The 22,665-nt window shown below is 39.8% G+C and overlaps 1 protein-coding gene across 2 annotated transcripts in view; it reads left to right on the forward strand.

Annotated features, from left to right (window-relative positions):
• Positions 1-22,665, forward strand: part of rhpn1 (rhophilin, Rho GTPase binding protein 1) — an 88,967-nt gene that overhangs the window by 58,742 nt on the left and 7,560 nt on the right. For both annotated transcript variants that reach the window (XM_059974628.1, XM_059974634.1), the window contains exons 11-14: positions 1,169-1,363; positions 5,220-5,296; positions 13,848-13,994; positions 20,554-20,712. In XM_059974628.1, coding sequence (XP_059830611.1) covers positions 1,169-1,363; positions 5,220-5,296; positions 13,848-13,994; positions 20,554-20,712 — 578 coding nt within the window. The remainder of the gene's footprint in view (positions 1-1,168; positions 1,364-5,219; positions 5,297-13,847; positions 13,995-20,553; positions 20,713-22,665) is intronic.

The raw sequence follows: 22,665 nt of genomic DNA on the forward strand, positions 1-22,665 counted from the left end.
ATTTTTTTCCCTTTAACCTGTTTACGATGCAAAATACTAAAAATAATCTGTCAAAATAGAAATTTTCAGTTATGATCCTTCAGTGCCATCTAGAGTATCAATAGAAAATTACAGTTCATCAAAAGAAACCCAAGAAATTGACTGATGACACCATGAATTAGAAATAATAAGCAATATGGATCTGAAACATTCATTTGTATTTTTATTTTGGTTCTTCTATGTTTCAGTTATTCTCTTGTACCTTGGAGATTTCCTTACTGTACAGTTCATCCATTTAAGAAGTTATAAATGTTAACTGATCAAAATCACATACAATGGGAAAGCAGCATGAAAGTTTTTTCCATTTGTTAATCTTATCTTTGTGAGTAATGATGCATTAATCAGGTTAATTATATTTTCCCTGGTGTTGCATTATTTTGAAAATTGAACAGATTTGTTTAAATCCAAAAGATTCTGCAGATGCTAGAAATCTTGAGCAATACACACAAAACGCTGGGGGAGCTGAGCAAATCAGGCAGTATTGATTGAGGGTAATAAACCAGTTGACATTCTGCCTGCTTCCATTCCAGTCCTGATGAAGCATCCCATCCCAAAACTTTAAGTGTTTATTCCCCTTCCTAGATGTTGCCTGACCTGCTGAGTTCCTCTAGCAGTTTGTTTCTGTTTTTAACCATGTTTTCAGTATCTTGTTACTTTCTGGATCTCTTACTTTCTTGGAAATATTTAGAATGGCTCAGAGTAAATTGTGCCACTGATTCCACACTTGGGGAACAATTCTCCATTTCTTTCCACTAAGATAGTATCTCTCTGTATCTCAGACTATAATCTGAAATAGTTTTATAAAAGTCCTTTTAATTTCCAACAGCAATCCTATTTCTGGTATAATTAAGCCGGATTCCAAAAAATATATGCTAAATGGCAGTTGATTTAATCATCACGATCAGTCCGAGACTGATCTAGCCTCATTCCATCAATGACTGCTATGTTTTGAAATTTGAAACTACTTGTATTCCACCACTCAGGATTAAACTCAAACTGCGGTGTACAAGATAAAAAGATTGTAAGGAAGTCAGTCACCCCTAACCTTTCACAGAATTATGGTTTATAAGTAATCAATGCAATGAATGTTTACCTATGTTTACTTTTTTTTGCCTCTTTATTTCTAAAGGAAAGGCTCATTTAAAGAAAGCAATAATTAAGCATGAAGAAGCGATGAGGATTCACAGCCTTTGTCGGATCCTGAGGAAGATGGATATCCTGCAGGAGGTGCTAGTTGTTGCCCATAAACGATCGTTGAAGAAGTATTCTGAGATTGATCGTGAAGATGATTTTTTTGAAACTGTTGAAGCTCCAGACATTCACCGTAAGTTGTTTTTCAATATTGATGTTGCCATTGCCATCTGCTAAGGAATATTACCTGCATCTGCCAACACTGGGGCTTTGCATAAATTTTATGTGGGATAGACCTACTGTTATATGGATGCATTAAGATTTGAGCTCAAGTAGTGTACATTTTCTATTTTTTGCTATTCAAATCTCACTTATGGCGGTTCATGTTCAATTCAATATATGAAATGATTTAGAACTGACAAAAGAAAAATTGATTGCACCATCAGGTTTGTAAGACCCCATCAATTTGGTTCATAACCCCACAAGGGAAAGGAAATCAATCCCAATTTGACCTGATTGCAGTTGTAGGTTTTGGATGACTTTCGTTACCTTCACAAATGGTTTAATAAACTATTTGGTAAAACGGACAATCACAAGTGAATTTGGGTAGCATTCCTCTATTTCTTCACACCTCCTCTACTGTCTGTTGTGAATGTGACTAAGTTACTGGGGAAGTTGGAGCAGTTGGTGGATATGTAAATCTTTATTCATCACAACAAACAGACATTCTCTTAGAAACCCCCTCGGTCGAGTCCCCCAAACTCAAAGTACATACCTTTAGGTCAAAGATATAGCAGGCAATTCAATGCAGTTTCAATGATTACAATGACATAGTATCAGTCTGGTTGCAGCTGTATCATCGCTGAGGCGAGTAAACCTCAAGGAGTAGTGAGTTGAACACAGGTTTCTCTTTTGCCCTTGGCCTCAAAGCCTTAATCTTTTAAACCTGGCATGGCCCGTAAAGCAGCTGAATATTGGTTCGTTTTCTATTCTTGGGCTCAGGCCTTGCTGTGTCAGTCCAGCCCGAAGTCTTCTCCAGCAATGACCATCATGGCCATACCTGCATTCTCAAGAGTCCTGTTCACCAAATCCTTGTGGATACTGCAAAAAGCCAGGTCATACAGATGGTTCAAAAGCACAACTCCTCCCAAAGGAAAATTACAGGCTGCAGATGGCAGAGAAAATAGTCCAGAAAAAGTATAGATTTATGTATTTAATATTTAAGTAATATTTGAGTAATAACATAAATATATTGTTTGATTAAGCACTTTTTGTTTGTTTAAATAATTAATTACGGGCTATATATAAAAGTATATGAGTGGCATACATCGTCTCACCACCACATCATACGTGCATGCCTCGTTTAAGGTAAAAGTGAAATGAAGACACATTCCAGGCTCTTGTGCTTTTGCTTTCAATTAGATTCATATTTTGGTGTTACCAAACATAACAGTACTATTGTGTGCTGCCAGAAAATGTTGCCATGTCTTGTCAGTACCACCTTGGCAGCTGAATTGGGTTCAGTCACTTGAATAACTTAGCTACAGTTGCTGATTTGATGCAGGTCAATTAACATAACCACATCGTCTTAACATTTGGCTGATGCATATGTAAATGTCTCGTGGTCACCATTTTGCAATCACAGTATGTTGGCCAGCTTTCTCTCTGGGGACAGTATTGTTTACTTGTAAAGTTATCTGTTTTACTTAAAGCCAGTTTCTGCTTAAAATTTACATTAAGAACTAAAAACTGGTCCTCATTTGAATTTATATCTGATAGATTCCATTAACTTCATTAATCAATAATCCCTAACATTGTCTTTTCTCAAATCTTGCCTCTCAGACCTTCCCCACACCGCTCTCTACTCACTATCTCCTCTCTCTCCTCACCCCACTTCCCCCTCAATCCTCTCTCCCTCTACTCCTCTCTGCCTCTCACCCCTTTCTCCTCACCCCTTACTCTTTCCACCTTCTCCCTGACCTCCTCCTCCCTCTCTACCCTCTCTCTACTCACTCCCCCATCACCTCTCTCCTCTCCTCATTGCTTCTCGTGGCCCCATCCTCTTCATTCATTCTCCTGTTCACCCATACCCCTTACCTTTACCTCCTCTACCCATCTCTCCCTTCCTTGGGAAGTCAAAGATAGTATTATAGGAAAAGAGAGGGCATATATTATAACAAATGTAATGGGACATTAGATGATTGGAAAGCTTTTAAAAACCAACAGAAGGCAACTAAAAATACCATAAGGAGAGAAAAGATGTATTATTAAGGTAAACTAGCCAAAATATAAAAGAAGATACTAAATGTGTTCTCAAATATATAAAGGGTAAAAGGGGGGGAGAGTGAATATCGGACTGCTGAACAGTGATGCTGAAGAGATAGTAATGGGGTCAAAGAAATTGTGAATGAACTTAGTAAGTACATTGTGTCTTCTTTCATTGTGGAATTTGAGTGTCAGCGGATAGTAATAAGCATAGTTGCTCACTTTCTAAAGAGAAAGTGCTTGGGAAGCTGAAAGGTCTGAAGGTAGATTTGTCATCAGGACCAGATAGACAGCAACACACACAAAACGCTGGTGGAACACAGCAGGCCAGGCAGCATCTATAGGGAGAAGCACTGTTGACATTTCGGGCTGAAACCCTTCGTCATAGGCAGCACCTCAGGGTTCTGTAAGAGTTGGCTACAAAGATTGTTGAGGCATTAGTAATGAACTTTCAAGAATCACTAGATTCTGGTATGTTTCTGGAGGATTGGAAAATTGCAAATGTTACTCTACTCTAAAGGAGGGAGGCAGAAGAAAGGCAATTGTAGGCCAATTAGCCTGATTTCAGTGGTTAGGAAGATGTTGGCATCTGTTATTAAGGATACAGTTTTGGAGAACTTGGAGGCACAGGATAAAATAGACCAAAGTCAGCATGACTTCCTTAAAAGGAAACTTCTCCTGACAGATTTATTGAAATTGTTTGAGGAAATACAGGCAGGATAAACAAAGGAGAGTCAGTGGATGTTGTTTCTTGAATTTTTAAAAGGTCTTTAACAAGGTGCCGTATATGAGGCTATTTAACAAGAGCCATGGTAATAAAGGAAATATACTAGCATGGATAGAAGATTGCTTAACTAGCAGGAGACAAAGAATGGGAATAAAGAGGGTCTTTTCTGGTTGGCTGCCGGTGATTAGTTCCATAGAGGTCAGTGTTGTGACTGCTTCTTTTCATGTTATATGTCAATGATTTGAATGACAAAATTGAAGGCTTTATTGCCAAGTATTTAGAAATGAAGATAGATGGAGGAAGGCCATGAAGCAGGGAGTTTGCAGAAGGACTTAGGTTGGGAGAATGGGCAAAGAAATGGCAGTTGGAATGTAGCGTAGGGAAGTGTATGGTCATGCACTTTGGTAGAAGGAATAAAGACTTAGACTATTTTCTAAATGGTGAGAAAATTCCAAGATCAAAGGTGCAATGGGATTTGGAGTCATTGTGCAGGATTCGCTAAAGGTTAACTTGAAGACTAATTTTCTGGTAAGGAACACAAATGCAATGTTAGCATTCATTTCAAGAGGGCTAGAATGTAAGAGCAAGGACATAATGCTGAGGCTTCCAAAGCATTGGTCAGACCACACTTCAGAGTCAGAGTCAGAATTAGGTTTAATATTACTGGCATATGTCATGAGATTTATGTGGCAGCAGTACATTGCAGGATATAACTTTGCATAGTACTGTAAATAAAACCAGTGTAGATTTTCAGACTTTCTTTCTTCCTTGTGCATTTTCTGCCGACTGGATTTGCTTACTTTACTATCTATGTTTACCTAAACTTTATCATCTGCCATTACAATTTGGATCGAATCCATGTAATATATCTTACATTGCATCTTAAAACTGACAGCTGAACTGAGTTTCATTCACAGGTTGTGGTACTGTATCACCCCATTCCCCTGATGGAAATTCTCTTGTAAGGGAGGAGATGAAAAGATGTGGTTTCAGTCCTGAGTATTCTGTAGCCAAGTTTAATTTAAATGTATCATACAATGTCACTTTATCTTTGCAGCAAAAACACAGCAGAAACCAGAAATTAAAACTCCAAACTTTTCCAAGGTGAAAGTCACAGATATTTTTCACGGATTGGTAAGCACGTTGGCCATATATCATAAATAAATATCTATGTTTTTTGTTCTATACAGGTATGTTCTATTTAATGGGTAAATATAAACCTATAATTGCATTTTGTTATTTCATGTTTTTCAGTGTTATAATGATAGAAAAAAGCTAATTAGCTAGCAATGACCGTATATTTTAATGCATTTCAGTCTATGCGTCTCATCACAATCTTTATTCCACTCACTTTCCAGGAGTTGACTCTTGAATCTACTTGCATTTACCTCCTCCAGAACCTTACTTAGTGACTTAGCTTTTCTTACTCCTGATTTTATGGATTTAACTTGCATTGACTATGGTTTGATAACCAATCTGTCGATATAGATTTTTGAGAGTTTCAGTTTGGTTGCCTTGGTCCTAGGACAAAATGTTTTATGAAATGTAATAGATTATTCCTCTTCTGCCGCAGTTCATAAGTAATCCTGACCTGAGGAATATTCATAACCTTAATCTATATTTTTGTTTGGAATCTGTGAAATTTCTGTTAAACTCACTTGCCTTTTATTTGTGTTATCTGTTATCCTTGATAGATTTCTTTGTATAAACTATGAGCAGTGCTGCTGGTTGAAGCACTGAAAGACTGAAGTGCACACTAAAGGATATGGGTTAAGCCTTGTGGTAGGGAAAGGGCAGTGCTCGGATTTTAAATACTGAGCATTAATGGAGGAATGCATGGACTTCCAAGGTTTTCAGGAATGAAGCAACGAGATAAGTTGTGATTTCAATGCTGTAAAAATTCTAAAAGAAATAAACCAGAATAGAAAGAAGATCAGAATATACAATCTAAGTAATTATATACCACATTGTTCAAATTATTTGATTCCCTGCCAAGAGATGGAAAATACAGTCAGTGGAGATATTATTAAGTACCTCCTCATAATAGAGTGGTCACCAAGTGCAGGTTCATTGTCTTCTGCTGCTGTAGCTAATCCACTTCAGGATTCAATGTGTCGTGCGTTCAGAAATGCTCTTCTGCACACCACTGTTGTAATGTGTGGTTGTTTGAATTAATGTCTCCTTGAACCTGTCAGACATTCACTGACCTCTCTCATTAACAAGGTCTTTTGCCCACAGAACTCGCTAGATCTTTTTTTACTGTTTTCTTGTACCACTCTTTGTAGCTAGACACTGTAGTATGTGAAAATCCCAGGAGATCAACAGATTCTGATAAACGCAAAACCACCCTGAATGCTACCATGAATCAACCCACAGTCAAAATCACTTAGATCACATTTCTTATGCTTGGTCTGAACAGCAGCTGAATCTCTTGAACATGTCTGCATGCTTTTATGCATTGAATTGCCTCTACGTCATTGGCTGATTAGGTATTTGCATTAACAAGTAGGATACGGGTGTACCTAATGAAGTGGCCACTGAGTGTATATGCAAGTAAATGCAGGCCACTTAATGTACAAATTATTTGAATCCCTGCCAAGAGATGGAATATACTGTTAACCTAGTGTAGATCAAACAACAATGTGCAGCATGGATTTGTTGATTTATTAAGGGAATGTTGTGTCTGATTAACATGATCATGAGGAGATGGTTGTTAGTGGGCAAGTAGATTGATGTAGTCTTCATGGATTTTAATAAACCATAATCAGGCAGCCTATGAGATCCAAGCATGAGATGAGAGAGATGAGAAGAGGCGATAGAGGGAGATGGATAGAGAGAAGAGGGGTGGAGAGGAAAGTAGGGAGAAGAAGCAAGAGAGAGAAGGGAGGAGATCAGGAGAGACTGAGGAGACATAGAGGTTAACCTAATGATTAGAGTAGGGTTTCTCAACCAAGGTTCTGGGAGAGGTCGCTAAGGGTTCCATGAGAGATCAGATTAAAAAACATCAATTTTTGACCTTTCCACAATGCTAGCGCTCGCAGTGGTGGGCAGTGACTGAGCAGACCCATTGGCAATCTTGTTTGAGGTGTGTCAGCCCAGTATGGCAGTACACAATAGGATTATGTTTATTTGGTTGAGTTAAGGGAGGACGGTAGGCTGATAATTGATGAATGCTGTATTGTACAGAGGGGAAGACAGTAGGCTAATAACTGTTGATTGCTCTACTGTATGGAGGGGAGGACAGTAAGCTGATAACTGGTTAGCAGTGTATTGCCTGGAGGGAAGGATGGTAGGCAGGTAATTGGTAAGTGCTAATTTGCCAGGAGGGAAGGATGGTAGGAAGATGATTGGTGTGCGCTGTATTGCATGGAGAGAAGAACGGTAGGCTGGTGAGTGTGAAGTGCATTTTCCGAGCATTGAATGGACTCGCCCAACGTGGGCTGAGACTTCAGCCTGTCCCTCACGAATTACATCCCCCAACTTCCACTTACACGTTGCTGACTGACCTTTTAGGAACGAGCAAACTACCGGTGTCGTAGAAAATGGAAGGGAAATTTTCATTCTAAAGATGGTCCAGAGTGGCAATATTTGAAGAAGTGTGAGATGGAAGAGGAGGATTCTAGGCCCAGGCCTAAGGACAATTCTGATAATGTTAATGATGAAGAATTACAATCTTTGATTCATTTCACTGCACTAGAAAAGAATCGGTCTTTTTTTTATATAAATCTACAGACAGACAGACGGACATACTTCATTGATCCCGAGGACTATTTACACAACAAACACATGAAGTACAAACATTAAGTATTTACAATTCTGTGAATAAATTCAAATCAAAATATGATTACTACTGTCTATAAAACAGTCAATTCCTTAGGGTGCCCACTACTCCTGGAAATCCTCCACTGTAGCCATTGTGACCGTATGCTCCCTCTCCAAGGACAGCCGGCTACGAACGTTTCCTCGGAAGAGGGGCAGAGAGTCGGCCCTGGCAGAGCCCTTGACTTTCCACCACCTAGACCTGTGATGGCCATCTTGGCCAGGCCCAGGAGCAAGCCCACCAGTCAATCCTCCCCCCAATCCGCCCCCTTCCTTACTGGGTGCCTGTTTATAGGGAGTGTGGGACTGAAATGCAACCAGAATCTGAGCAGCAGCCCCTTTAAATACTCAAACAGGGCCTGCAACCTCTCACACTCCATAAAGGGTGGTACACTGACACAGTCTGGCCATAAAATTGTCAGGTGGACGGGGTGTCAGTGACCCTGCTCAAAAACCCTGTTGTATGGTACTGCCCTATCCAACACCTTCCATTCCAGGAATCCAATGTACAGAGGAAAGCTCCTTGCATATAGAGATTTCCACTGTGGACCTCCCCTGCTGCCAAATGGTGTAACAGGTCAGCAAGCAGAGTCTGGTCGGCAGATGAAGGCAAAGAAGTGAAAGTTGTCCAAGAGTAGCCAGCATAAGAAACAGTTTGGGGCATCACAGAAGGACACAGTGGGCTTCCCCACGATATGGCTCACGTTATGCAGTACCCTCTCCCACATGGTCTCCTGAGGCCTGAGTCTAACGAGCACTTCCGGCCCATCGGGTGGCGGTGCTGCTGGATCCCCACCATCTCCCCATGCCCCTCGACACCCACTGTGATAGGATGGGGACAGTCCCTCTCTCGGCTAGATCACTGTCCCCCCCCCCCCCCCCCCCCCACCAGTGCAGGAGCACCCTATCTGCATAAGACTAGACCCCATACCCTCAACAGCTCTTTGTAAAAGCGAGGCAGATCCCTCAAAGCAGTGTGGCTGATGCTGTCTGCTGGAAGCTGAGTGTCTTCCTGCAGGCAGTATCCCGGCAGAGAAAGTGCATTGCCAGCACATGCCATCTCGGAGGCTGGTTGTTATACATGTATTTCTGCTGGCTCCTGACAGGGAGAGCTGCCAGCTGGGTGCACATGCAAACCAATAACTGACCGCCCACCACTATTAGCGGACTCAGGACCACAGCAGAGACCCAATGCCTCCTGTTGCCCCAGAAGCTCCTAGGTCCTGGAGACAAACACAGTGGGTGGGACTAAAGTAATCAGCCAATATCATATCCTAACAATGAAAGCTTAATTTCAATGTGTTTCATGTGGACTGGTGATCCAAGTTGTCCAATTCCATTGTACCTAGTCTGTGGCAAATAACTTTAAAATGTAGCAATGGCTCCAGCAAAACCGGAAAGACGTTTAACTACAAATCACAGCCATGTGACACATAAAGGTGTGATTACTTTCGACAACTATTGGAATCTCAAACAGATTAAAGCTTTCGAAAATAAAGTCACAGTCAGTAAAAGGATTAAGGAAGCAAGTTATTTAGTAGGTTTCAGACCAGTTCATTTTCAGAATGTTTAAAAAACTGAGAAAACCAGGACAAAAAATACACAATTTTCTTGCTACATACAGAAATCTGGTGGCTTAGCAGAGGAAGAGTTCTCAACAAGGTGTTTGAGCTGAAAGGTGAATTGCAGGAGTACTTCCAAGAAAATAGTAGGCTGGATTTTGCTGAGTGCTTTGAAGATGAAGAATGGCGGCAGTAACTGGCCTACTTAACAGACATCTGTCGTCGTATGAACCAATTGAACAATTCTCTGCAAGGACCCGGAGAAAATGTTTTGACTTCAGGCAGCAAGGTTCTTGGATTCAAAATGAAACCGAATCTATGGAAGAATCATGCTGCAAAAGGAAATCTTGAAATGTTTCCACTGCTGTTAGGGCTTGAGAGTGAGGAAGGATATCAGAAAGTCTCGAGTCTTTTGAAAAACACCTGGAAGAAAATTGAACAGTATTTTCCTCCCTTTCTCTTAATCTTATGCTCAGCCTTAGAACTTGACTTTGAGAGAAGAGGAACTTCGTGAGCTGCATGCAGATTGTGCACTCAAGATGAGATCTGCTCCGAACGTGTTCTGGCTTTCTGTGAAAGATGAATATCCTATCATTCATAGGAAGGCAATGAACATTTTGCTGCAATTTTCAACATCTTACAAGTGTGAACGAGCTTTCTCTTGTTTAGCAAGGATAGAAATCGTCTCCTTTCAGTTGAAGGTAAAATCCATGTGTGCCTTCTTTGACCGAGAATTGAGAAATTTATTATGTTTGCCTTATGAGGTCTTGAAATTTATGAGAGAGAAAGAAAGAAGGATAAGCTAAGCTTAACTATCTGTTTTACTTCAAGAAAGGCTGGCTTAAGAGATTTGACATTTATTTTTGGATTATTATATTAACAGCTTACTGATCATACTAATGTTCCGTGAGCTCTAGATATAATAATTTCTATGCAGGGGTTCCCTGAGACCTGAACATTATTTGAAGGGTTCCTCCAAGGCAAAAAAGTTGAGAAAGGCTGGATCAGAGATTAGATACAGAGAATGTTAGAGGCTCAGCTACTTGGTGACAGCCATCACATGCAGTTTCTCCAGTGCTTAAAAGCTATCTACTGCCCAATCACCTTCTGAGAGTAAAGAATGGTGATGCTCATCTAAGGTAATCCCATTTGTCTGTGCTTGGCCCATATTCTGTAAAGTTGTAATCAACATCTATTTCAATGGCTTCCTCAGCCATGACTCTCCAGGATATGGATTGCATCCCTTAATATCCTATTCATGCCAGCCTCTCTGCCTTCCTTGAGCAACATGAAGTCAAGAAGGACGTAACTCAATTCCAAAAATAATAAAGTGTTAGGAGCAGATAGCATCGGAGCTGAAATCTTAAAACTTGGCAATGAAGAGCTTCAGCAAGAAAGCAACAATTTCACAATCTGAGAAGAGGAGGATGTAATTATGCCTTATGATAACCATCTTCAAGGAAAGACACATGCTGAACATTAGACTGTGGAAAGAAATGCGGGTCTCCCAGTTATTGCCTTAGGAAAGTAGTTAACTGTTTCATCACAGTTGCCAGACTTGCTTCCCCACTAACAGTGTGAATTCCATCCACCTGGGGGCACAATGGACATGATTTTCACCTTGCAACAGCTCCAAGAAAAATGGAGGGAGCTACATATCTATACATGAGTTTCTTCAATCTCATCAGAACATTTGACTCCACCAATGGTAGAGATTGTGGAACACCATCCTCAAACTTAGCTGTCCATAAATAATTCTTATCCATCTTATGAATGCTCAATGATGCCATGCAAGCTACGATACTAACCGTTGGTCCATCAACAGAATGACTCAGTGAACTGCCCTGAACTTTTATCGGTCTTTCTCACTGCAGGGACTCATCTCGCTTCCAACAAGCTTACTACGTAAGTTTAGCTAATTTTTTAAAATAACGGAAAACTTTCCGACCTGCAGTGAACGCAATACAGGACCAAAGTCACTCAACTTGAGTAAATGAGCTTATGTATACATATGCTCAAAGGCTGTACTTCAGGGCTATGTTCACTCATTCACTGAAACAGTATGAGAAAATGGGTCTTACATTCAACATCTGCAAGTCCAAGGATCTCTACCAGCCTGGCCCTGCTCCATCTTACTACCCTCAGTAAAAAAGATTTGCCATGAAACCATGGACTATTTCCCACATCTCAGGAGCCACCTCTGAACGGAAGTGGACCTTGAATCTGAAATTCACCATAGCTTGACTATGTCAGCACACCACTTGGTCATTTGGGGAAAACAATATTTTAAAGAACAGTCTTTTGAACTGACATAAAATGCATGATCTAACAGCAGCATTGATGCCTTCCCTTATATGTGCTTCAAGGACTGTTTTCAGTCAGTGCTTCAAATCACTGCAAACTACTTTAACTCAGTTTCTTCAAAACCTTGAAAAGTTCACTGGAAGAATAAACATCCTGGTGGCAACACTACTGACAGTGAGACCTTATTTGCTCTCAGTCAGCTGAGTTGAGATTGCGACCTGCCCAACACTCTATTCCCAAAATAGACAGGTTGTTCTGGACTCTTGTTGTGAGAGGGTATTAACTCTCATTGACTGCTGGGAACCTCTAGCCTCTGACATGGTCCAAGTGGAGAAGTAGCATTTGGAATGATGTTGTGAATTACAAACCATTGCAAGAGGAGAGCACAGAAACTATTTGTAAGGTCAAGGAATCTTTCCATTTGCTCATCTTTTTAAGGCATGTCCTGCCACGTCTGTGGAAAAGTTTGTTTCTGTTATTAGAGTCATTAGCCACATTAGAACCAGCAAAAATGATTAGATGCACATCATCCTTGATCCTGAGGAAGTGGATTTCACTGAGCACAATACTTGGTCCTTTGAGGTTTGAAGGATATTTTAATGATTTAGATCTAAGTGTAGTGTATAATAAATGAGTTTTACAAATATGCAGTGAGTAAAGTTTTAAGGGTGCAGGAAGATATAGAAGGTCAGGTTTGGTGGACAGTTGGGCAGAAAAGGATTACAGTAAAGTAAAGGGAAGAAAAGGATTGCAGTGAAGAAAAGGGAAACAATATGTACTTTAGGTAGATTAACTTTCATCAAAACTGGTGAATGGCCATTGATCAAATCCTGTTGGCATAGATTTAAAGTAATTTGTAGAAGGGTTAGAGAAGAGCCTTTATAATTTAGAACTGATTGGGATCTTGAATTTTCTGCCTCAAATCATGGTAAAGGCAGAAATCTGTAGCACATCTTATTACATGTACTTGAAGACCCATGATCTGCCAGACTATGTACATATTGCTGGAAGGTTGATCAGTACAAATACAATGGTTTAAATGGCCTTTCATTTTCCCCTTATGCTCTCTCTATTAGCTTGTTGCAACTGGATTGTTAACGATATTGAAATTAAAATTTATCTCACTATTACTCCTTTTTCTTTTGTAATAACTCCATCTAATAAGAAACCGTTTAGTGGTGTAAATATTAATGTTTTATAATTTCTTGATAACTGTTACTTAATGTCTTGCAATGTAATTTGTATTGAAGTATGAAATGAAATTGCTGAAGATACTCATTATGTCAAGTAGCATCTGTAAAGAGAGAAAAGAGGTATTTCAGGTAGATGACCTCCTATCAGAATTGGTGAATGGCCACTGGCGTGAAACGTTATGTTTTTCTTTCTGTAAATATTGAGTTGCTAAGCATTTCTCGTAATATCTATTTTATATTTAGATCTTGAGCATCCTCAGTATTTTGCCATTGTACAATTGCGCATCAAATAAAGTTAGCATAAATAAAAATTGCTATCACTTATTGAATCAATTGAAAGGGGAAAGCATTTTGATAAACTTTTTGATTTCTTGTTTGCACTTCTCCAAATTTTGGCACTGTAAGGCATAATATGAGACTTTTCCACAATTACATGGCTGAATTTGAGGATTATGTTTTAAATCAAAACTTGATTCCAGGTTTGTGCTGTTTTTATTTTCTTTTGTTACCTAGGTTATTCCATGACCAAATGTACAACATAGATATTAGGTTAATTCTCTAACTCCATTATCTAACAATGAAACACTTCCATTTGGGGGGAATAAGGAGGTCTCACTTTGTCTTATAGCATAAAGTTACTATTATCATAATTACTTTTATCATAAAGTAAAAGAGATGGAAGTAAGACATCTGAAACACAAATTCATCTCATGTGTTAACTATCAAAGCAGTAATGGAAGATCTCTCTGTGTGCACCTAAAAATGATTCCTTGCCGTTTTCTTAATTTCCGTTTCTTCCCTTTGTAGGGTCCATTGTCAGTTTTCTCCATCAAGAATCGTTGGAGCTCTGTCAGAGAAATTCATCTTGAGAAAAGTGATAAGGGATTTGGATTCACCCTGCGTGGTGATTCTCCTGTCCTTATTGCAGGAGTAGTCCCTGATGGCTGTGCAGATGTAAGCATTCTTACCACCAAATTATTGATGTTATATAATTCTTTGGATTTCTATTCCTGCTTTGTGATAAGATAAGTAACCAAATATTAAAAAAACTCAACATCTTTCAGACTTGTACACAAGCAACTAATTACATTTAAGGAAACCTGAAGGGAACTTCTTTATAACCATATAACAATTACAGCACGGAAACAGGCCATCTCGGCCCTTCTAGTCCATGCCGAACGTTTACTCTCACCTAGTCCCACTGGCCCGCATTCAGCCCATAACCCTCCATTCCTTTCCTATCCATATACCTATCCAATTTTACTTAAAATAACAGTACCGAACATGCCTCTACCCCTTCTATTGGAAGCTTATTCCACACAGCTACCACTCTCTGAGTAAAGAAATTCCCCCTCGTGTTACCCTTAAACTTTTGCCCCCTATCTCTCAAATCTTGTCCTCTTGTTTGAATCTCCCCTACTCTCAATGGAAAAAACCTATCTACGTCAACCCAATCTATCCCCCTCATTATTTTAAATACCTCTATCAAGTCCCCCCTCAGCCTTCTACGCTCCAAAGAATAAAGACCTAACTTGTTCAACCTTTCCCTGTAACTTAGGTGCTGAAACACAGGTAACATTCTAGTAAATCTTCTCTGTACTCTCTATTTTGTTGATATCTTTCCTATAATTTGGTGACCGGAACTGTACACAATACTCCAAATTCGGCCTTACCTACGCCTTGTACAATTTTAATATTACATCCCAACTCCTGTACTCAATGCTCTGATTTATAAAGGCCAGCATACCAAAATCTTTCTTCACCACCCTATCCACATGAGATTTCACTTTCATTATTTCTAGATCACTCTGTTCTACTGCATTCTTCAATGCCCTACCATTTACCATGTATGTCCTATATGGATTATTCCCACCAAAATGTAGCATCTCACACTTATCAGCATTAAACTCCATCTGCCATTGTTCAGCCCACTCTTCTAACTGGCCTAAATCTCTCTGCAAGCTTTGAAAACCTACTTCATTATCCACAATGCCTCCTACCTTAGTATCATCTGCATACTTACTAATCCAATTTACCACCCCATCATCCAGATCATTAATGTATATGACAAACAACATTGGACCCAATACAGATCCCTGAGGCATACCACTAGTCACCAGCCTCCAACCTGACAAACAGTTATCCACCACTACTCTCTGGCATCTCTCATCCAGCCGCTGTTGAATTCATTTCACTACTTCAATATTAATACCTAACAATTCCTAAGTAACCTTCCGTGCGGAACCTTGTCAAAGGCCTTACTGAAGTCCATATAGACAACATCCGCTGCTTTACCCTTGTCAACTTTCCTCGTAACCTCTTCAAAAAATTCAATAAGATTTGTCAAACATGACCTTCCATGCACAAATCCATGCTGACTATTCCTAATCAGACTCTGTGTATCCAGATAATTATATATACCATCCCTAAGAATACTTTCCATTAATTTACCTACCACTGATGTCAAACTGACAGGCCTATAATTGCTAGGTTTACTCTTAGAACCCTTTTTTAAACAATGGAACCACATGAGCAATATGCCAATCCTCCGGCACCATCTCCGTTTCTAATGACATTTGAAATATTTCTGTCAGAGCCCCTGCTATTTCTACACCAACTTCCCTCAAGTCCTAGGGAATATCCTGTAAGGATGTGGAGATTTATCCACTTTTATTCCTTAAAAGCACCAGTACTTCCTCCTCTTTAATTGTCATTGTTTCTATAACTTCCCTACTTGTTTCTCTTACCTTACACAATTCAATATCCTTCTCCTTAGTGAATACTGAAGAAAAGAAATTGTTCAAAATCTCCCCCATCTCTTGCGGCTCCACACATAGCTGTCCACTCTGATTCTCTAAGAGGCCAATTTTATCCCTCAATATCCTTTTGCTATTAATATAAATCTAGAAACCCTTCGGATTTATTTTCACCTTACTTGCCAAAGCAACCTTGTATCTTCTTTTGGCTTTTCTAATTTCTTTCTTAAGATTCTTCTTACATTCTTTAAATTCCTCGAGCACTTCATTTACTCCATGCTGCCTATATTTAATGTAGATATCTCTGTTTTTCCTAACCATGTTTCCAATATCCCTTGAAAACCATGGCTCTCTCAATCTTTTAACCTTTCCTTTCAACCTAACAGGAACATAAAGAGTCTGTACCCTCAAGATTTCACCTTTAAATGACCGCCATTTCGCTATTACATCCTTCCCATAAAACAAATTGTCCCAATCCACTCCTTCTAAATCCTTTTGCATCTCCTCAAAGTTAGCCTTTCTCCAATCAAAAATCTCAACCCTGGGTCCAGTCCTATCCTTCTCCATAATTATATTGAAACTAATGGCATTGTGATCACTGGACCTGAAGTGCTCTCCAACACGTACCTCCGTCACCTGACCTATTTCATTCCCTAACAGAAGATCCAACACTGCCCCTTCTCTAGTTGGTTCCTCTATATATTGCTGCAAAAAACTATCCTGCACACATTTTACAAACTCCAAACCATCCATCCCTTTTACGGGCTTACCAGTCCATGTGTGGAAAATTAAAATCTCCCACAATCACAACCCTGTGCTTACTACAAATATCTGCTATCTCCTTGCAAATTTGCTCCTCCAATTCTCGCTCCCCATTAGGGGGTCTATAATACACCCCTGTAAGTGTTACTACACCTTTCCTATTCCTCAATTCCACCCAAGTAGTCTCCCTAGATGAGCCCTCTAATCTATCCTGCCAAAGCACCGCTGTAATATTTTCTCGGACAAGCAATGCAACACCTCCTCCTCTTGCCCCTCCGTTTCTATCACACCTGAAGCAACGATATCCAGGAATATTTAGTTGGCAATCACACCCCTCCTGCAACCATGTTTCACTAGTAGCTACTACATCATATTTCCATGTACCAATCCATGCTCTAAGCTCATCCACCTTTTCTCAGAGGGTGGTGCGAATGTGGAACCAGCTGTCAACAGAAATGGCATTGACCTGAAACACTACATTTCTCTTTCTGCAAACATTGCTTGAGCTGCTCAATATTCCCAGAAATTTCTATTTAGATTTTGAAAGTACAGATATGGCCTTTTGGTTTCCCCTTATTCTCCCTGTATTGCTGCTACTGGAATATTAACAGTATTGAACACTGGCACACCATCTTCCATGTTTTGTCATAACTCCATCCTGTAAGAAATGGTTCAGTGGTATGTTGATTAGCGTTTTATAAGTTCTTCATAAATGTTATTTAATGTCTCGTAATGTAATTCTGTATTAAAGTATGACTAGAAAATGCTCATTCTCTTACACTCCAACCTTTCCCTATAACTCAAGTCCTCAAGACTTGACAACATCCTTGTAAATTTTCTTTGTACTCTTTCAATCTTAATGATATTTTTCCTATAGATAAGTGACCAGAACTACACATAATATTCCAGATTTGGCCTCACCAGAGTTATACAACTTCAACATAACATCCTAACTCCTGTACTCAGTACTATAATTTATAAAGATTAATTTGCCAAAAGCTCTCTTTCCCGTTCTCCCCACCTGTGATGCCACTTATATGGAATTACAGATCTGTATTCCCAGATCCCTTAGTTCTATTGCACTCTTTAGTGCTCTTCTGCTCACCATGTAAGACCTACCCTGGTTGGTCCTCCCAAAGTGTAATAGTCTGCATTAAATTCCATTTGCCATTATTTATCTGGTCCAGATCCTGCTGCATGCTTTGTTGGCCTTCCTCACTATTCACTGTGACCCCCCTCTTGGTGTCATCCACAAACGTGCTGATCCCATTTCGTACATTATCATCCAAATTAATATAGATGACAAACAACAATGGACCCAGTGCTGATCCCTGTGGCACATCAGTAGCTACAGGGCTTCAGTCAGAGAGTCAGAGAGTCTACTACTATTCTCTGGCTTCTGTCACTAAGCCAATGTTGAATCCAGTTAATTATTTCATCATTAATGCCAAGTGACTAAACTTCCTTGACCAGCCTCCTGTGTGGGAATTTGTCAAAGGCCTTGCTAAAATCCATGTAGACAACATCCATTGCCTTTCCTTCATCAACTTTCCTGGTAACCTCTTTGAAGGCTCTATAAGATTGGTTAGACATGACCTACCATGCACAAACTCATGTTGTCATGGGCACATGACTATTCCAAACCAGGCCATATCTATCCAAATGTTTATATATCCTCTCCCTTAGAATACCTTCCATTAATTTACTGTTGTCACGCTGAATAATAATAATAAAGAAGTTATTATGACTGCTGGAAAATGATGCTGATGAGGTAGTAATGGGGGACAAAGAAATGGCGGATGAACTTAATGAGTACTTTGCATGAGTCTTCACTATGGAAGACACTAGCAGTGTGTCAGAGGTCCATGAGTATCAGGAAGCAGGAGTGAGTGCCATTGCTTTTACAAAGTAAAAAGTCTAGGCAAACTGAAAGGTCTTAAAGTGGATAAGTCACCTGAACCAGATGGACTACATCCCAGAGTCCTGAAAGAAGTTGCTGAAGAGATGCATTGGTCATGATCTTTCAAGAATCCTTTGATTCAGGCATAGCTTCTGAGGACTGGAAAATTTCAAATTTCACTCTACTCTTTAAGAAGGGAGGAAGGGAAAAGAAAAGAAACTATAGCCTAACTTCAGTGGATGAAAAAGTGTTAGAGTCCATTATTGAGAATGCGATTTTGGGGTACTTGGAGGCTAATGGTTTCTGTCAAGGGAAATCTTGCCTGACAAATCTGATAGAATTCTTTGAAGAAGTAACAAGCAGGGTAGACAAAAGAGAGACAGTGGATGTCATTTACTTGGATTTTCAGAAGGCATTTGATAAGGTGCTTCACATGAGGCTGCTTAACAAGATGAAATCCTATGACGTTACAGGAAAGATACAGGCATGGATAGGGGAATGGCTGACAGGCAGTTGCAGCGAGTGGGAATGAAGGGAGCCTTTTCTGGATGACTGCCAGTGACTAGTGGTGTTCCTCAGGGGTTGGTATTAGGATAGCTACTTTTCATATTGTTCGTCAATGATTTAAATAATGGAATTGATGGCTTTGTAGCAAAGTTTGTGAATGATACAAAGATAGGTGAAGAGATGGGTAGTGCTGAGGAAGTATTGCGATTGCAGTAGATCTTAGACAAAAAAGTGGCAGATGGAGTACAGTGTTGAGAAATGTATGATAATGCATTTTGGTAAAAGGAACAATAGTGCAGACTATTGTTTAAATGAGGAGAAAATTCAAACATCAGAGGTGCAAAGTGACTTGAGAGTCCTCATGCAAGACTACCAGAAGATTAATTTAAAGGTTGAGTCTGTGGTAAAGAAGGCGAATGCAAAATGTTGGCATTTATTTCAAGGGGAGTCGAATGTAAAAGCAAGGAGATAATACTGAGGCTTTATAAAACACTATTCAGCCCGCACTTGGGATATTGTCAACAGTTTTGGGCTCCATGTCTCAGAAAAGATATGTTGTCATTGGAGAGAGTTTAGAGGAGGTTCACAAGGATGATTCCAGGAATGAAGAGGTTAACATATGAGCAGCATTTGGCAGCTTTAGGCCTGTACTCACTGGAATTTAGAACAATGCAGGGGGGAATCTCATTGAAACCTACCAAATGTTGAAAAGATCAGATAGGGTGGATGTGGAGAGGATAATTCTGATGCTGTGGGCACAGCCTTAAAATTGGGGGTGGGGAGCAACCCTTTAAAACAGAGGAAAAGAAGAATTTTTTTTACCAGAGAGTAGTGAATCTGTGGAATTTTTTGCTTCAGACTGTGTGGAGGTCTAGTCCGTGGGTGTATTTAAAGTGGAAGTTGATAGTTTTCTGGTGGGTCAGGACATCAGAGGATATGGTGAAAAGGCAGGTATATGGGGTTGAGTGGAATATGGGATCAACCATGATGGAATGGTGTAGACCCGATGGGCAGAATGGCCTAATTCTGCTGTTAGGTCATAATGGTCTTATGGACACTGTAGGAGGCCATTCAACCCTTAGCCTCCATGCTAATTCTTAGCAAGCAATCAAATTAGTCCTAATTCCTCTCTTAAATGTTTTTGAGTGTGAAGAGGTAATGTTTTAATTATTTTACTACTTCTATTACTTACTAACCTTGCAGAACAAACTTATATTGAGTTGGTGGCAAGTATTAAAATCTGTTCACAGATTGCTTCTGATACAATTTAGAGCTGAGCAAGAGAGTGAGTTTTTTGTTAACATCTGCTACAAGATGTTTTTAATTTACACCTCATAAGTGTTTTATTGCAAGACAAGCATTGATTGACCTTGAAGAAGATGGCTTTAAGTGTTCTTCCTGTGGGAAATTGTCCTTTTTCCTTGACAGAGGTGACATTTAAAAGGAGTTAAAAGTGTGGCCTTATGAATTACAGCTCCTGGCTTAGAATGTTTTGGCCTGTCTGGAGAATACTCTGTGTATTTCCTTGTGATATTTGTACTGCATTCTTGTAATGGGAGATGAACTGAGACTGATGAAATTTTTTCAGAAAGCCGGTCTTCGAGAAGGTGACTACATTGTCTCAGTGAATGAACAGGATTGCAAGTGGTCCAAGCATTCTGAAGTTGTTCAGTTACTGAAAACTATCAGCACAGAGAGTGTCAAGATTGGTGTAATAACGCTGAATACTTTTGAACACCAGAATAACGTAAGTGTTTACTATTAGATGTGACTTTTCATGATAAATGGTGAGTTGATAGTTGTGTAAGTCAATAGTACAATTAGGATATCACCACATGTAGGCACTCCAGAGTTAATTACTTTTATGAGAAACTTGGAGCAAGGATCTGTACCAATTACTTTGATCCAGTGCAGTAGTCCCCCCCATACCAAATGGTGATGCAGCCAGTCAGAATGCTGCATCGCCACATTCATGAATATGAACATTTATTTGTTGTCATTTCCTGCACAGTTGCAATAGCACAGAATCAGAATGTACCACACCAAATGACTGATTTTGAGGTCCTTGAAATATTAGTCGAAGCTGAATTGTGAACAGGTTTTATTTCCTGAAAACTAATTCTCATTTTTAATGAATATCTGTTAATCCATATAATTTCAGAGTTCTAGAATGTCCTACCATGGACACTTTGGTCCTCATCTACAGTTAGTATCTTTCACAATGCTTTAGCGGTCTTCCAAAGCAATAATGATGAGATGGGAAAAAACAATCAGGATGACTTCCCACTTCTGCTGCTAATTGATCCTTGCTTGGTGTCAGATCTTGATTTTATTTGGTTGAACTCTGATCTTCCCTATTAAAAGTAAAGTTAAAGTAAAGTAAGGTTGAGTGTGCCATATTCAAACTTTTACTTTTTGGGAGTGTGCATGTAGAATAAGTAAGTTCGGGAAGACATGAAAAGAAGGCAGACATGCAATAAACTCTAAAAACTTTCTGAACTTGGGAATACCACAAGCCAAACCTTCCCTCAATATTGACAAGGTGCCGCACATGAGGCTGCTAAACAAGATAAGAGCCCATGGAATTATGGGAAAGTTACATACATGGATAGAGCGTTGGTTGATTGGCAGGAAACAGAGAGTGGAAATAAAGGGATCCCATTCTGGTTGGCTGCCAGTTACCAGTGGTGTTCCACAGAGGTCCATGTTGGGGCCACTTCTTTTTACATAGTATATCAATGATTTGGATATGGATTATGGCTTTGTGGCTAAGTTCAGTGATGATACAAAGATAGGTGGAGGGGCCGGTAGTGCTGAGAAAACAGAATCTGCAGAGAAACTTGGATAGATTGGGGGAATAGGCAAAGAAGTGGCAAATGAATTACAATGTTGGAAAGTGTATGGTCATGCATGTTGGTAGAAGAAATAAATGGGCAAACTATTATTTAAATGGGGAGAGAATTCAAAATTCTGAGATGCAACGGGACTTGGGAGTCATCGTGGAGGATACCCTTAATGTTAACCTCCAGGTTGAGTCGGTGGTGAAGAAGGCGAATGCAATGTTGGCATTCGTTTCTAGAGGAATAGAGTATCGGAGCAGGGATGTGATGTTGAGCCTGTATAAGGCACTGGTAAGACCTCACTTGGAATACTGTGTGCAATTTTGGGCTTCTTATTTAAGAAAGGATGTGCTGATGTTGGAGAGGGTTCAGAGAAGATTCACTAGAATGATTCTGGGAATGAGAGGGTTAACATATGAAGAACGTTTGACCGCTCTTGGACTGTACTCCTTGGAGTTTAGAAGAATGAGGGGGGACCTCACAGAAACATTTCGAATGTTGAAAGGCATGGACAGAGTGGATGTGGCAAAGTTGTTTCCCATGGTGGGGGAGTGTAGTACAAGAGGGCATGACTTAAGGATTGCAGGGCGCCTATTCAGAACAGAGATGGGAAAAAAAATTTTAGCCAGAGGGTGGTGAATCTATGGAATTTGTTGCCACGGGTGGCAGTGGAGGCCAAATCGTTGAGTGTATTTAAGGCAGAGATTGATAGGTATCTGAGTAGTCAGAGCAACCAAGGTTATGGTGATAAGGCGGGGGAATGGGACTAAAGAGGAGATTGGATCAGCTCATGATGAAATGACGGAGCAGTCTCGATGGGCCGAATGGCTGACTTCTGCTCCTTTGTCTTATGGTCTTAT

The sequence above is a fragment of the Hypanus sabinus genome, chromosome 1, assembly GCF_030144855.1.
Source record: "Hypanus sabinus isolate sHypSab1 chromosome 1, sHypSab1.hap1, whole genome shotgun sequence".
Classification (NCBI taxonomy): Eukaryota; Metazoa; Chordata; class Chondrichthyes; order Myliobatiformes; family Dasyatidae; genus Hypanus; species Hypanus sabinus.